This window comes from Trachurus japonicus, chromosome 18 (assembly GCF_045865225.1).
Source record: "Trachurus japonicus isolate A0001 chromosome 18, Traja_1.0".
Lineage (NCBI taxonomy): Eukaryota > Metazoa > Chordata > Actinopteri > Carangiformes > Carangidae > Trachurus > Trachurus japonicus.
In genome coordinates, this window is record NC_140924.1 from 15,330,523 (window position 1) to 15,344,727 (window position 14,205).

The 14,205-nt window shown below is 41.7% G+C and overlaps 2 protein-coding genes across 7 annotated transcripts in view; both read right to left on the reverse strand.

The window, feature by feature from the left end:
• Positions 1–6,606, reverse strand: part of slc12a6 (solute carrier family 12 member 6) — a 37,435-nt gene extending 30,829 nt beyond the window's left edge. For all 6 annotated transcript variants that reach the window (XM_085759780.1, XM_085759777.1, XM_085759778.1 and 3 more), the window contains exon 1: positions 5,811–6,606. In XM_085759780.1, the coding sequence (XP_085615906.1) occupies positions 5,811–6,030 (220 nt within the window). In that variant the 5' untranslated portion in view covers positions 6,031–6,606. The remainder of the gene's footprint in view (positions 1–5,810) is intronic.
• A 6,104-nt stretch (positions 6,607–12,710) lies between these two features.
• On the reverse strand, positions 12,711–14,150 carry nop10 (NOP10 ribonucleoprotein homolog (yeast)). Its single transcript, XM_085758918.1, has 2 exons — positions 13,933–14,150; positions 12,711–13,182 (listed from the first exon to the last, which is right to left on the reverse strand). Exons 1-2 carry the CDS (start codon positions 13,984–13,986, stop codon positions 13,042–13,044), a joined length of 195 nt encoding a protein of 64 aa, XP_085615044.1. The 5' UTR covers positions 13,987–14,150; the 3' UTR covers positions 12,711–13,041.
• Between the last annotated feature and the right edge of the window lie 55 nt (positions 14,151–14,205).

Below are 14,205 nucleotides of genomic sequence, written 5' to 3' on the forward strand. Positions count from 1 at the left end.
CTTCACACTCAACTGAACACAAGATACAGAGTGTGTGTGTGTGTGTGTGTTTTTTGTGAGTGTATGTGTGAGCGACCGTTGAAGCAGAAAGCTATAGAGGCCAGATGAGTGTGTGTGTGTGTGTGTGTGTGTGTGTGTGGACGCTAGGCACGGGCATTTTCAGTCATTTTCTAACCGAGTGCCTAACCTGGTCTAACCGATTACTTATATACTCTGTCCGTCAATTAGTACATTACTGACACACAGCGTCGTCAGACAAACTATCAGGAGGTTAATAAGAGTAGAGATTGGAGTTTAAGATGCACATCTGGGTCATAAGTGCATCTTTATTCCCCTGGCTGCCTCAGAGGGGAAAACTTTATTTTGCTTTTTTTCCCAGTCATTAGCGGTGCTTATTTATTATTTATTAGTCCACACTACATTTTGGCGACTACGCTCCTCTCTGCCTCGCATCGTCTCAGGAAATAACTGGGAAGGTTATATTCAGAAGGTTTGTATTTTCTAACAGACTTGATGATACCTATCGTCTCCCTCCCTACAGCTGACCCCGAGGGAACCACCACAGATTCTTGTAAAAGGTTTGAAAGTTCGAGGCTCGATTTACACAGCAAAAAAAAACACGTTGTTTGATCCGACACTGTTTAACTCTACAAAAAACCCAACGCATGGTATGATGATGTAGTTTGATCCGACACTAGACTGTGCTCTAACTAGGGATGTGAACGTGTACTAAAATATGTACACGTGTAAACTGTGCAATGCTTTCCGTTTAAACGTGTACACGGTAGGGTTGGTCCGCCACCGCCATCCTAGGTTAGCCGGGTAATAATTCATAACCGATTAGCAGATTGCCTACTCAGGTAATCGCGCACTCGGGTTACTGTGCACATCAATGCATTTGTTAACTTTGTTGGTGTTAAACATTACGGTTCATGGAGCGTTTGACCTTTTCCTAAAAATAATCATCATCATTATTAGCTCCTCCTCCTCTTCTCTGCTTCTCCACTGATTTACCTATTCCTAATTGTTTTTTTGTGTGTGTGCCTCTGTATAAAACGACCACAGCATCTCCACGACTCAACAGCAGCCTGATCGAAACTTAATCTGATTAACCTTCTCCCTTTTCTATTTCTGGCAGCTAATTAAAACAACGTGGGGCGTCCTTATATCCTTATATCCTTACATCCTCACTACTACTACTATGCAACTGCTCCTTAAGTGGATCAGCGCGGCGGCTAATACACTTCCATCTCTCCACGGTTATAACCCTCTCTGCTTGAGCCTGTGTGAAATCAGCACAGCTATTCTTAAACACTTGTGGAGGGTTGAAGGGATCTCATCATCTCATTCAGGAGGAAACCGCTCGTCGGTCGACGCTTCTTTTTGTTGTAGGAAAAGAAAAACCTGAGCGACCGGGCGCTCGTCTGCACCTGTTAGAGCCCAGTCCATGTGAAAAGGTTTCTGCTGTCATGTCAGTCGGCGTGAAGTTAACGGATGAATCACAGCTCTGTAGGTGGGACGAGCAAGCGAGGGGAGGGGGGAAGTGAAACCTACACGATGATGACGACAACACACGTACAGTTTTTCATCCTCCTATTGTTCTGGTCGCCTGCTGTGTGAGTGTGGTGGTGATGACAGAGAGGGAGAGAGTTCAGCGCTCGACTTAGGAAACAAACATTAGGAAGCTTTAATGAGCCAGAGAGCCGTAAAACACCTTTAAACACACATTGTTAAACCTGAGACGGATCTAAAGATAGACGCTCTGTGTTCGTACTTCTCATTAAAGCCACAGTTTAGACACAGAGCAGGTAGGAGGATCTCTGCTCCACGAGTCTGTGGCCGTTTTGTACTCGACTGATTTCACAGTGAGAAATCCTGTGTTGAAACGCACGTGCAGGGCTCTGCAGTACAAGCATTTCACTCGCATTTGCCCTCTAAAACAATACATGTGCGAAGCGGGAACATGATTTAAAGGGAGAGTGGAGGAATATTTCCATGTTTGTTTATTCTGGGTCACATTAGAAGTCGTCAAATTTCAGGCCAAAGGTGAAGTTTTTAGGATGTTTTTAACTGTTCCCAAATGTAGAAATGGGTCACGTTTGACCCTCAACATTATTCAAGGGTTAACCCCTTAAAGAGATAGTTCAACACTGGCCCAATGCCATAAGTTGTTTTAGAGGCAAATGCAGAGACTGCTTGCCGAAAAACATCCCCCGACAACTTGTCCACCAGAGCGTTGTGGAGTTGTTGGATTGTGTATTTGATGAGTTTGACGAGGGAAACCAAGAAATCCCATTAGCCTCCGTAGCGTAGCTCTGAGCAGCTCACGGCTCTGCTCCGCCGTTCTATAATCCCTATAGTATAGGTATTATGGCAGTGGGCCAATTTCCCAAGATGTTGAACTATCTCTTTAAAACCCACCTGTCTGTGGGTAGCAGTGCTTCTAATGCATGCTGATTGGCCAGTGAATTAAATAAATAAATAATGTGTTACAAAATTATGTTTAATTTCGGTCCAAATTTCTTTTTCTGCTCCCAAATATTTGACTTTCTTGAGCACAATGTCGGCGTAGAGCCCAGAGGTGGGTCCAGAGACTCAAACACACACACAAACAGGTTGTGCAGGAAGTCAGAGCGGAAAGATGGGTTCGATTCATACATTTTTTTCCCTCCAAGGAAGTCGATTTATGGATCTAACCACTGACAGTGGGTGTGGTGAAACTAAGACAAGTCTGTTAGTCTGTAACTGTAACACACACTGAAGAGGCTGATGACTCACACACTACAGGTGGTTGTGAAACTTGTCCATTGAAACATCTATTTACTATATATTCTGCTTTTGCTTCACACAAACCAGCAAAGTTTTCTCTCCCAAATGGGGCAGCAGGATAAATTGTTGAAAAAAATCACAATCTCGATTCACACCAACATGTGATCTCATTTCTACATGGCAACGGTTCTTCTCCTTTTTATTTCACAGGTTGCATCAAAAAACAAACGTTCTCTAGTTGAGTCATACCGGCTGAAAAGGGCAATTTGTTTGTTTCGTCTTTTTCTGTGTGTGATTTGTCTGTTTGTTAAAAAAAGAAAAAAACCTCACAAATAAAATATCTAAAAAAAAAAAAAAAGAGTTTATCAAGTGCAGTCAATATCGTTGCCTTCTCCCTCAACCAATAACAAAGCGCTGTTGCGTCACGTGATTCAGCGGAGGAGGAAGCTGTCGACAGTTGAGAGAGTTTTGCGTAAAGAGCTGCGCAATAAAATAACAAACATTTCAATTTGGGAAAAACATCATGCCAGAGTATCGTGATCTCAATATTATTATTATTAATTGTTTTCTTGATCTTACTGTGTGTCTGTATCTCTTTAAAAGTATGTTTTCTTGGTTTTGTACTGCTGCTCTTCTTTGACCAGGACATCCTTGGAAAACAGACTGTTAATCTCAATGGATGCTTCCCGGATAAACACACAGTAAATAAATAAAGACAACAGTGTGTGTCACTGTGTGTGTGTGTGTGTGTGGACCTGTAGCTCAGTGTTTTTCAACCTTTTTTGAGCCACGGCACACTTTGTTCATTAAAAAAATCCCGCGGCACACCACTAACCAAAAATGTTAGAAAATGACACAGTGCAGCCTAATACAGTAAAAATAATACAAATTTTGTCTCTTAAAGTGTAGTTAGTTTGTTCTGACTGTGACTGAGTAATGGTCACTGTGCAGGCTTCTGCCACTACACTCATTGACATAAAAAAAGTCCTATTTTATTAGCCAACTCTGCCAGACACAGATGCTCAACAAAGCCTTTTTTTTTTTTAGCTGTCAATCAACTCATGGGAGCTTGTCAACACGTGCACACTTCCACTCGTGCCTTCAGCCATATTTCACAGCAAACATGAGAGGACTTAAACTTATGTTGTGCACTCCCTGTGATAGAAAGTCAGAACAAACTCTGAGTGCAACCTGCAACGCGTGCTTCACTCTGCCTGGTCGCACATCTCGCGCTCTGGAGCGCAGTGCGCGCAGCTGCAGCGCTTCAGATCGGTTCAGTTCTATTTTTCACGCGAGCCGTGAGCCAAGAGCGCCGTCAAGTTGGGTAGACCAGGTCGTACCAGACAGGAAGTCGGGCACAAAAAAGGCGAGAGAATCCGGTCAATTTTCAAAATAAAATAATTAAATGATGATTAATTAAGTTGTTGCTCGTCCGTATATTTGACCGTTGCGTCTGCACACGAGACACACACACATGTTTAAAATGACGTGTGTGTGGAAAACCGAGTGAATACGAATAAGGACGGTGCCCCTTAAATAAAAAGGAGGCGCTCTCAGCCGGCTCCCCGTCACTCACCTGCAGCTGCACAGACGAGCAGAGGAGCGCTCCGCTGGCGTGGATGAGCTGCAGCACAGCGGGAGCAGCGCGCGTGTGTTATAAAAATAAAAAACAAACAAAATGAGACTGGCAGTCGGCACGAGCCTATAGTCACAGACACTCAGTGGAGTGCTGAATCTCACTCGTTAATGGTTATAATCGCCTATGAGCGTTGGTTATCGGTCTGAAAAAAAAAATCAAAATGTGCATCGCTAGTTTGGATCAATTAAGTAAATTTGGTAATTTTCCACGGCACACCTGGCGAAAGCTCACGGCACACTAGTGTGCCGCGGCACAGTGGTTGAAAATCACTGCTGTAGCTCATATGACAGGCTGGACTGTGAGCGTCCACTTTAGATATCCACAATCTAATTCCTTAAAAAGCACAGTATTTGGATCAACTGAGTGCATATTTCTCATCTGATCAAGTAGAAACGTTTAATAAAGTGAAAACATCTGTACTGCTGCTCATCTAAATCCAGCCTTTTCTCTATTTATACACATTTTGTTGTATTTGCAGCGTTTCATGGGGAATCCAGCGACTTCCAGCGGTTCAGGAATGTGTGACATTACTTTGTGTCGTTACAGAGTGGGCGGCTGCTTTACACGTCTCAACATATGGATTACGCTGCCTGTTGCTGTCTAAGTAGTTGAGATTAGATTAGGGATTGGATGCAATAGAGTGACATGTTGTTGTTGTTATGCAGACTTAGGTGTGTGATCTGCAGCCAGAGAGGCCTGTGTCCAACGTAAATAAATGAAACACAATTTGTATTTACATACAATACACTCTCTGCTACTGTTTACAACCGTTACTTCCATCTGTGTTTAGCTTTTTGTTTCGTTCTTTTTAACTGCAACCGGCCCACTTTATTTTTTAATGTAATCTTATCTATTGTTATTTATCTATTTTACTTAACAAAACTGCTGCTGTCTTGTCTTGTTTTAAATGTGTCTCCTTTTTATTTTGCAAACAACATAACGGGGAGAACGGCTTCTTGCTCCCATGAAAGTGACAATAAATTGAATTGAATTATTATAATATTAATGTTGCTTTTTAATTGTCTTTCTACTTTTATATTTAGTTTTCTATCTCTTATTGTGGCATTTGTGATGTGGATGACAAAGAAACTAGTTCATTGTCAGAGAATCATGTTTCCTACTGACTGTACTGATGTTTTACTGTTTTATCTTTTATCTTTATTGATCCATCTTGTCTCTTCTCCGTCTAAACTCTCTCTTTTTAATGAATGTGCTGTGATGTATTGGTTTTTTATTATATTATATCATACTATATTATATTAGCCATGTGCGCTTTGTACTGTTATTACTACAGTCAATTAATTATTGGAGATAATAAATGAATAAACTAAACGGTGCAAATGAAATGACAGTAAACATTAATGAATCTTGAACCTAGTGTGTCTGTGTGTGTGTGTTTCACCTTGCTCTGTGCTGTGGTCCGGCGTGTCGGCCCCGCCCCCCGCCATGGAGGTGGTCAGGCCTCCCGACGTCTCGCTGAGCGGGTCGCTGCGGTTGACGCTCTCCCTGGAGCCGAAGCGGACGCGCGCCCCGGAGCGGGAGCTGATGTCCGGCGACGTGTCCGACAGCCCCGGCAGGTCCTCGGCCTTGGTGGGCGTCACCGTGAAGCGCACTGATGCCATGGCGACTGCTGACTCGGGGACTTCGGGGGACAGTTAAGACGACTGGGTGGTGGGAGGAGGCGAGGTGAGGATGTAGGGGGGGAGGTAAAGGATGGGTGGAAGGGGGGTGGGGGGTGGAGGCTTTACGGACTGAGCTGACTGGAGCTGAGCGCGGCGAGGCTAAGCTTTCTCCCAGGTGATGCGGAGGTGACAGCGGCCGCTACGATCCGTCCTCCTGCTGCTGCAGCTCGCCATCGGAGCCGACCGCTCGTCTTCCAGCGGGCATGAGGGGGGAAAAACCTAACACAGGCTTCTCTCTCTGCGCCTGCGAGTGTAAAAACTCTTTATATTCTTGTTTGAAAGTGAGGAACTGAACTGTGTCTTCCCTATAAATGTGTGTTGGTTTCAGTGATGACAAACACACAAACACACAGACGAAGACCTGAGGGAGTCTCTTCTTCTGGTAACGTCCAGTTTCAGTCTTTCTTTCCTCTCACTCAGTCGTTACGTCAAACTGACAAAGTGTCTCCGCGCTTCGTGCAGCATCTTCTCCTTTGTTCCGTCCTGAATCCTACAGGTTCGGTCCGTCTGCGTCGACTGCAGCGGATCCCAGGTCACTACGAGGACATGGAGGGAGACAGAGAGGGACAAAATGCAGATGTTAGTGAGTTGTTTAAAGTTTAAGTTTGAAGGCATTCAATTGTTCAAAGAAAGCAGACTGAAATACATCTATCTAAAGAAAAAAATGTGGTAAATCTACCTTTTTATTCTGACTCTTGACACTTTATATCATTAAAAGTCAATAATACAGTGAATTTCTGTTTGTTGATTGGAGGCAAAACCTTAAAAAGTGCAGATGAAAACTTAAAAACACACATATAACAAACATGCACATAGCTGTTTCACACCACTCATTCATACATCCATCACTGTTTTGTGGCGATAAATACGTAAATCCTTTTTGGTAAAGGGTTCAGTAGTAAAGGTGACTGTGTTGTCTTCTAGCGTGCTGTGAGTTCCAGCTGCAGTCAGCAGGACTGACGTCTGCTGCATGTTTGTGTGGGAGAACAGAACAACAGCCTTTGTGTCACTTGTTTCCTTGCAGAGATACTTATCAGTTCAACACAGTTTTACAACGCCTTCTCTGTAGCGCTCCATAAAATAATTCAGGTCTGGTCCACGGCTGAGAAATAAATAAATAAAGGAGCGATGGAGCTGCAGTGTTTTGACCCTAATTTGCTCTTTAAAGTCAACAAACGCAGGCTCCAACTTGCCTCTTTCTCTCTCTCTCTCTCTCTCTCTACTCAATTCAATGACAAACGACACAATGGTTGGTCCAGATCTTGCACAACTCCTCAGCAGCGATTCATCATTTCCTCTCACGTGAATCTACGTCTCTTTTGTTGAAATCGTTTTCTGTTTTGTTTAAATCCAGGTTAAAAACATTTCTCTTCAGATGTGCTTATGGCTGAGCTCTTTATTTTCAATCTCCATCTTGGATTTGCACTCCAAGTCCTCTTAATTGTTCAATATTTCATGCAAACTCATATTTTATGCTCTATTTTAGTCTGGTTTTTATTTTATCATTATTTTCTTTCCCACGTTTTCTCTTTGATTCTTTTTCTCTTGCTTTTAATTGTATGTTTAATGTTTACAATTTTTACTATTTGGGTTTTATTTTAATTTTTCGGGGTTTTTTCCCCATTTCCGACTCTTACTGGTAAATGTTTGGTTTATGTAAAGCACGTTTAGTTGCCCCTTGGTATGAAATGTGCTATATAAACAAAGCTGCCGTGCCTTACTACAAAAGTTAACCAAACGGGGTGTGTGTGTGTTTGTGTGTGTATGTGTGGTTTCACATTGCGTCAACAAGACTCCTCTCTAAACGAAGGAGGTGTCAAACAATAACCAGTCTGAGTGTTGCTGTGTTGCACAGGTGCAGAAGTCAACCATTGAGGGGGTGTGGGGAGGAAGAAGTGACGGGTCAGGTGGATGGATATCCTCCTGAAATGTTGCTTAAGCCTTGTTCATAATTTAATTATTAAAAGGAGAGCGGTTCGAACCGGTTGTGCCGGTAGCTGCTGGCTGCTCTCTCTGACTCTGCATGCAGAGACATGGCACACACACATCTCCCCCCCTCGTTTTATAACGCTGCCTGTCTCACACACACACACACTTCTGCCAGTCCACAGTCAGGGGTGGACGACGACGAGGGGGGGTTTACACTTTTCGTGTTCAGATTGCAAAGTCAGAGAGACTCGGTGACAGAGCTGGGTTTAAAAAAGCGATTTTCCCATTTATATTGATCTTCATTTGAAGACACAAGACGGATTATTAGTCCATCGCATCCATATGTACAGTATATATGTGTATATTATGGATATCAACACACGTGTATGTATGCATATACTGTAAGGTATATATAGATAAGGTATATATACACTTGATGTAAGACTCTGGCTTAGATAATCTTATTTATTCTTCTTCTGTTTAAATTCTGTTATCTCGTTATCTTGCTCTGTTATGAAACTTTTAAATAGGCTTAGGCAAAATAAGCCTTCACCTTTTCAGCCCAACTCGACATAGTATTTCAAATTGAATGGATTGAAATAATAAAAAAAACTACAAAAAAAACAGAAATTGTAACATACAAGGTAAAAAATAAAAATAAAAAGTATAGAATATGCAATGATAGGTAGGTAGGTAGGTAGGTAGGCAGATAGATAGATAGATAGATAGATAGATAGATAGATAGATAGATAGATAGATAGATAGATAGATAGATAGATAGATAGATAGATAGATAGATAGATAGATAGACTGAAATATCTCCAAATGAATCAATATAATACCAGGCTGACGTATATATCCCAGCATGCACTGTTATAGGAAACACCTGGGAGACAGAGGTTATCAGTCCAAACAAACATAAACACACCAACAGAGCAATTAAGTCTCCAATACAGTTCAATGGCCTCAAAGGTGAAAGGAGGACTGAAAGAGAAACCAGAGGACTGAGGAGGACGAGGGCGGGAAGGTGCTGAACATTTTGTTCCCCTACACGTCATTCACAGGCATTTCTGCTTATTAAGCTGTTATTTTATATCTCACAGGGTTGTTTTTTCTGCTCCGTTACACTCACACCATCACCTGTGACTTCACCTCATATCTTCAGGTATCTTCCGAGGCGTGTTACTAACTGAATTTTCTTAATTCATTGCAATAATTAGTTGATAAACAAAGTGTTAAATCTAATTCACACAAAAAATGGCATTAAAAAGATGTTACAATGAGTTTTTGGTCATTTTTCCACTATTTTCTGACATTTAATTGAGGAAACATCTGGCTGTTTCATTTTACAGGACAGTTGCTGGTGGAAACAAATAATCCTATCAGAGTTCTTAGTTAAATGAGCGGTACATGGCTGGCTGTAATGTTACCTGTCTGGCTCATCTCTCTGTGATCTCTCAGCAGGGAGGTAATTATAGAGCTGCTTAAACACCGCAACAGAGCAACTGAGCTCATTTTGAAAAATTACTGTCGCCATTATTATAACATAGTTACCTTGATATTAATTCATAAACAAAGTGATGGTTGTGTCATCCTGGGGCTTGCTTGTTTGTTTGACATGAGAAAAATAAAATGAAACAACACAACAGATAAGCAATGACAAAAGAAATGGTAAACACATGTTCAAAAAGGAGTGGGAAGAAGTCTAAGCTGATCTAGTCCCACCTCTTCTCCCTGTGCAATAACACCAATGCTTCCCTGAATTTATTACTTTAATAACTCAATTCATTCATAATAATAATAAAACAGGGATCCAGACCAACTTTTTCAACTAGCACAGTGACCACTAACTTAAAATTTTAGGAGCACAAGCAGAAAATTTGGGGACGCACACTGTAAATCGACTTGCAAAGCCAATATTCACATTTCCTTTTCATTCATGACTCTCACACACATTGGCCTGACACCTGTTATGACAGATACCAGATTCTTTGAGTCGCCTCTTTCATGTTTCACCCAAAGAAACAGCAACATTTACTGGTTGCACATGCGCAAGTAGATGAAAAATTGACATGCATTGTCCCAAATTTTAGTGGCAAACTGCCCAGGGTTCCCACTCTTTTCTTGAAATCATTTCCCAGGACATTTTCAGTGGCTCCAGTCTGACAGACATGTTATTATACATCCTCTGTCCCGTTCATGCTTTGGAGAAGTCTTCTTTTCGACAGTTGTACCTTATTTTGTACATTTTTGTTTCTATGTTTCTTCCTCTCCCAGCCCCAGAAGTCTGATTTAAAGATGTGCAGTCTATGGCTCTAAGTTATGCAATAATCTCTTACAGTAACATGCTTAGAAATTCCTATGAATTTATCATAGAACAACACAAACATGGGGGGTCCAAAACTGGAAACACTCATCAACTCAAAGTCTCTTGTTTCCTCACTAGGCACTTTTTAAAAAAATAAATCCTTAGTGAGGTCTGAAAACGTTAAATAGAGCTCTGGTAGCTGAGGTGGTAAATAATTTTCCAGGACAACTGAAGCTTTTCCAGGACATTTGACTTTTTTCCCCCCTCTCATTTTCCATGTGTTTTCCATGACTGGAAAATTCAACCATTTTCCAGGTTTTCCAGGACAAGTGGGAACCCTGACTGCCTACATTTAGGGACAGCCTGGAGCCCTGTAATAATAATAATGCATAATACAACTTCATTTATATAAAGGGAAGAAGCTGCCTCCAGCTGCCTGACTGCATCAATCATGTATATAACGCAGCAGTGATCAACAGCATGACCCAGAGGAAGAACAGTATATAAACCAAACCAGACAAGACATATATTATTATCAATTATAATGAACATCCACTAATTAGCCCCCACCTGCTGACAGAGCCCAGTTGTTGCTGATGCTGTGCCGTGCTAACCGCCACTCAGTTACCATTGTAAGCCAATTAAGCTAACCCATAATAATTCTGGCTTGAACCGGTCCGTGAACGCCTCTCCGATTATTACTGCACAGTCTGAGCTCTCGTTATAATATACATAGAAAGAGAGAGAGATATATATATAATAAAATCACGAAAATATGTGTTTCTGCTTTAAATCTGACCTTAGATAACATTTCCACGATTTAAAAATAAAAAAAATACAAAATACAAAAAGGGGGGAATGCAATGCAATGCGGCATCTGGCGTTAACGTTAACTTAACCGGCGGCGGTGAGGAGGAGTAATTCAATAAATTAGCCCCGTTACTGGGACAAAGTTGTGTTTTTTTTGTCCGTGTGTCGTATAATGAAGCACTCAGCCATCACTTGTATAGATACAACACAAGAGGAGGGGGAGAAGGAGAGGAGGAGGAGGAGGGGAGGAGGGGGTGAGGTGGTCACTGACTGGACTGGAGGTACCTTACATGCTAACTAGCCGATGCTAACGTTAGCCACATACACGAGCCGTTGGTTGATAAACTGCCGGAGCACGCGACCAAAAAACACACACAAAAAAAACGCCCGTTGAAAATCACAAACCGCCACAGTCAAACAAAAACACACAGTAGAGAGACGAAGCGCGTAACGTTACCTGTTTCCAGTCGCCTGTAGTAACAAAACGCTTCCTCCACCGCCACCAGCACCAGCAGCAGCCCAACAACACGAATGTTTTCTGTTGTTACATCTGGGAAGATCTGGCTCCGCTCCCAGTCCCAGGTTTCCTCGGCACTTTTTTTTTTGTGTCCAATCCAACCAACCGACCCAACAAAAAAAGGAAACACACGCAGCAGCAGCAGCAGCAGCAGCAGCAGCGCCCGCCGGCAGGTCCCGTTTCGCTTGCCGTACCGTCCTGACTGACGGCTGGCGCATGCGCAGTGGCCTAAAAGTGTGCCGTCGACGCAACGCTGGGAAATGTAGTCCTTATAAACCAGACATGGATTTGTCCTATGTTTTATGGTTTTTATTTATTCATCCCTGTTAAAAATGTTAGTTTGTTCTTTTAATTTCTTAAAACTTAAGATTTCTTTTATTTTCAATCTTGATATTAATGAAATTTTGACCAGAAACATAACGTTATTGCAGTTTAAACCTGCCCTATGTATACTGAGTATACTAAAGGCAAAGTAGACTGGCTCTGGTACATTAACATATGGAAATTTATATATCACCATTATATTATTATATATTTTAGTAATATTTTTATTTATCTTGATCCCTTTTCAACTCTTATGTATATCACATTTTTTGTTGATCTATTTTTCTTACTATTCAGGAGTTAGAAAAATGTATCTCTGGGGATCTGATCTAATGGGATGAAGGGTTCCTAGCACTAGTACTTCTACTCTGGTCCTGTGTATAGGAGGCTACAAATGTGAGCTGTGAGTATTTCCTAGCTTTATTTTAGATTAAGGAATTTAAGGAAGGATTAAGGAACAGTTTCTGTATAAATACTGTGTCATATCTGTGTAATAACAAATGCATTTGGTTGAGGCTCCTAAGCAACATTTGAGGTAAGTTGCTAGCATTTCAATGAATCTCAATAACTTCAAGATCCCATAAGGTAGAGTTGTCCACCAAAAAAACCCAAAAACAAATACTGTGGAAAAGCTGGATACAAGTTTTCTTTCCCCCTCCCCATTATCAAACTGTAATTCAGCTTCTACTGTTTACTCTGGATTTTATAAACGGGTACACTCAGACAAAAGAGTACAGTCCATGAACTGAACATTTATTCAGCATGAAAACAAAATTATGACAAGAACTTAAAACGAATCTCAACAAATTACAGCACATGAATAAAAAAAAAACATCCTCCAACCAACTCAATGACAGTTGATATCCAACCAATGAACAGTCTCTTTGATTTGAGCCTGGTGTTTTCCTGCTTGTTGCTTTACAGTCGTCCTGTCTTCGCCTTCACCTCTCCGTCTCTTGTTGTTGGTCTCCATCCATCCATCAATCTCTCCCGTCACCTTTGCCCCCCCACTCCCTCTCTCTCTCTCTCTCTCTCTCTCTCTCTCTCTCTCTGTCTGTCCATCTTACAGAACAGGTCTGGGCGACTGGGTGAGCAGGATGCCGAAGCGTTTCTTCACTATCACTCTGTGCCGGGAGAACTTGTCGTCCGGGGAGAAGCGGGCGGGGTGGGCCGAGCTGGTGGGCTGCCCCTCAGGACACAGCTTCTGTTGGTGACAAAGATGGAGAGGAGAGACACAGCTCAGTTGATTTCAGGCCTGGGATCAACAAATAAAATACTTTTATAGCATACACTATCTTGTAAGAGAAAAGGATCGGATACTCAGATTTCAGACATTTAAAATAGCAGCCAATAGTTGCAGCTCGTATGCAAATGATGTGAGCCAAGAAAGAATAAAACAATTAAAGGAGTGTTTAGTTGCATGCTTTTCTCTGTGTTATTAATCTTTAAACACTATGTTGTTGTTGTTGTGTTTGTTTTGGTGGGGTCGTAGGCTATGCTTCAGTCAGGAGCAGTACAAATAATCATAACATACAACACCCTTGATGGTATTTCTAAACAAATAATCGTTTGTATTCAATCAGTTTATATCTCCACCAGCAAATCAGTCAGACCAAAAACCGTCCACTGAGTGTGTGTGGTCAGTTTTATATTATTATTCAAGCTGCAGTTTATATTGGATTAGTCTATTTCCATTAGCTTTGTGTGCCTCATGTTACATTTTACAGCCAAATAATAGGCTACTTTCTTTTTTTCGTAATCCTTTTGCTCCAGGCCCCCTGTAAGTTAGTTCAACAATGATTATCATTAATAAGCATTTCCAGAGGATAAAACGACAGCAAATAGATATAAAAACAAGCCTCAATATCGACAACCTGGGGTGAGGCTGCGAGCAGAAAACATGTTAATGCAGAATAAAGTCACATGTGAGGATTGTAAACAGCGTTAGCGTTACCTTCAGGGTGTAAACTCTGTCCCCCTTCTCGTCGACGTAAAACTGCAGAAACATGGCGACACAGACTTGTCTTGTAGATCCAAAAAGCAAAGAAAAATATCGAAAAAAACAGCGATATTTGTTGATTTGTATCAAGAAGAAAACTACTTCTCTCCTTCCAATTTCCACGTGCGGCGGAGCTTCTCGCGGTCCGGACTGCAGAGCGGATATCCGGTTACGGAACCTCCGAGCGCTCGGCATGCTGGGAAACCGAGTCCTCTACCGGCATACTTG

Bases quoted from the DNA above. Each gene is read 5' to 3' on its own strand.
- nop10 (XM_085758918.1), bottom strand. From the start codon at position 13,986: ATGTTTCTGCAGTTTTACGTCGACGAGAAGGGGGACAGAGTTTACACC. The intron at 13,183-13,932 runs GTAACGCTAACG...TGTCACCAACAG, and splicing joins ACAGAGTTTACACCCTGAAG to AAGCTGTGTCCTGAGGGGCA.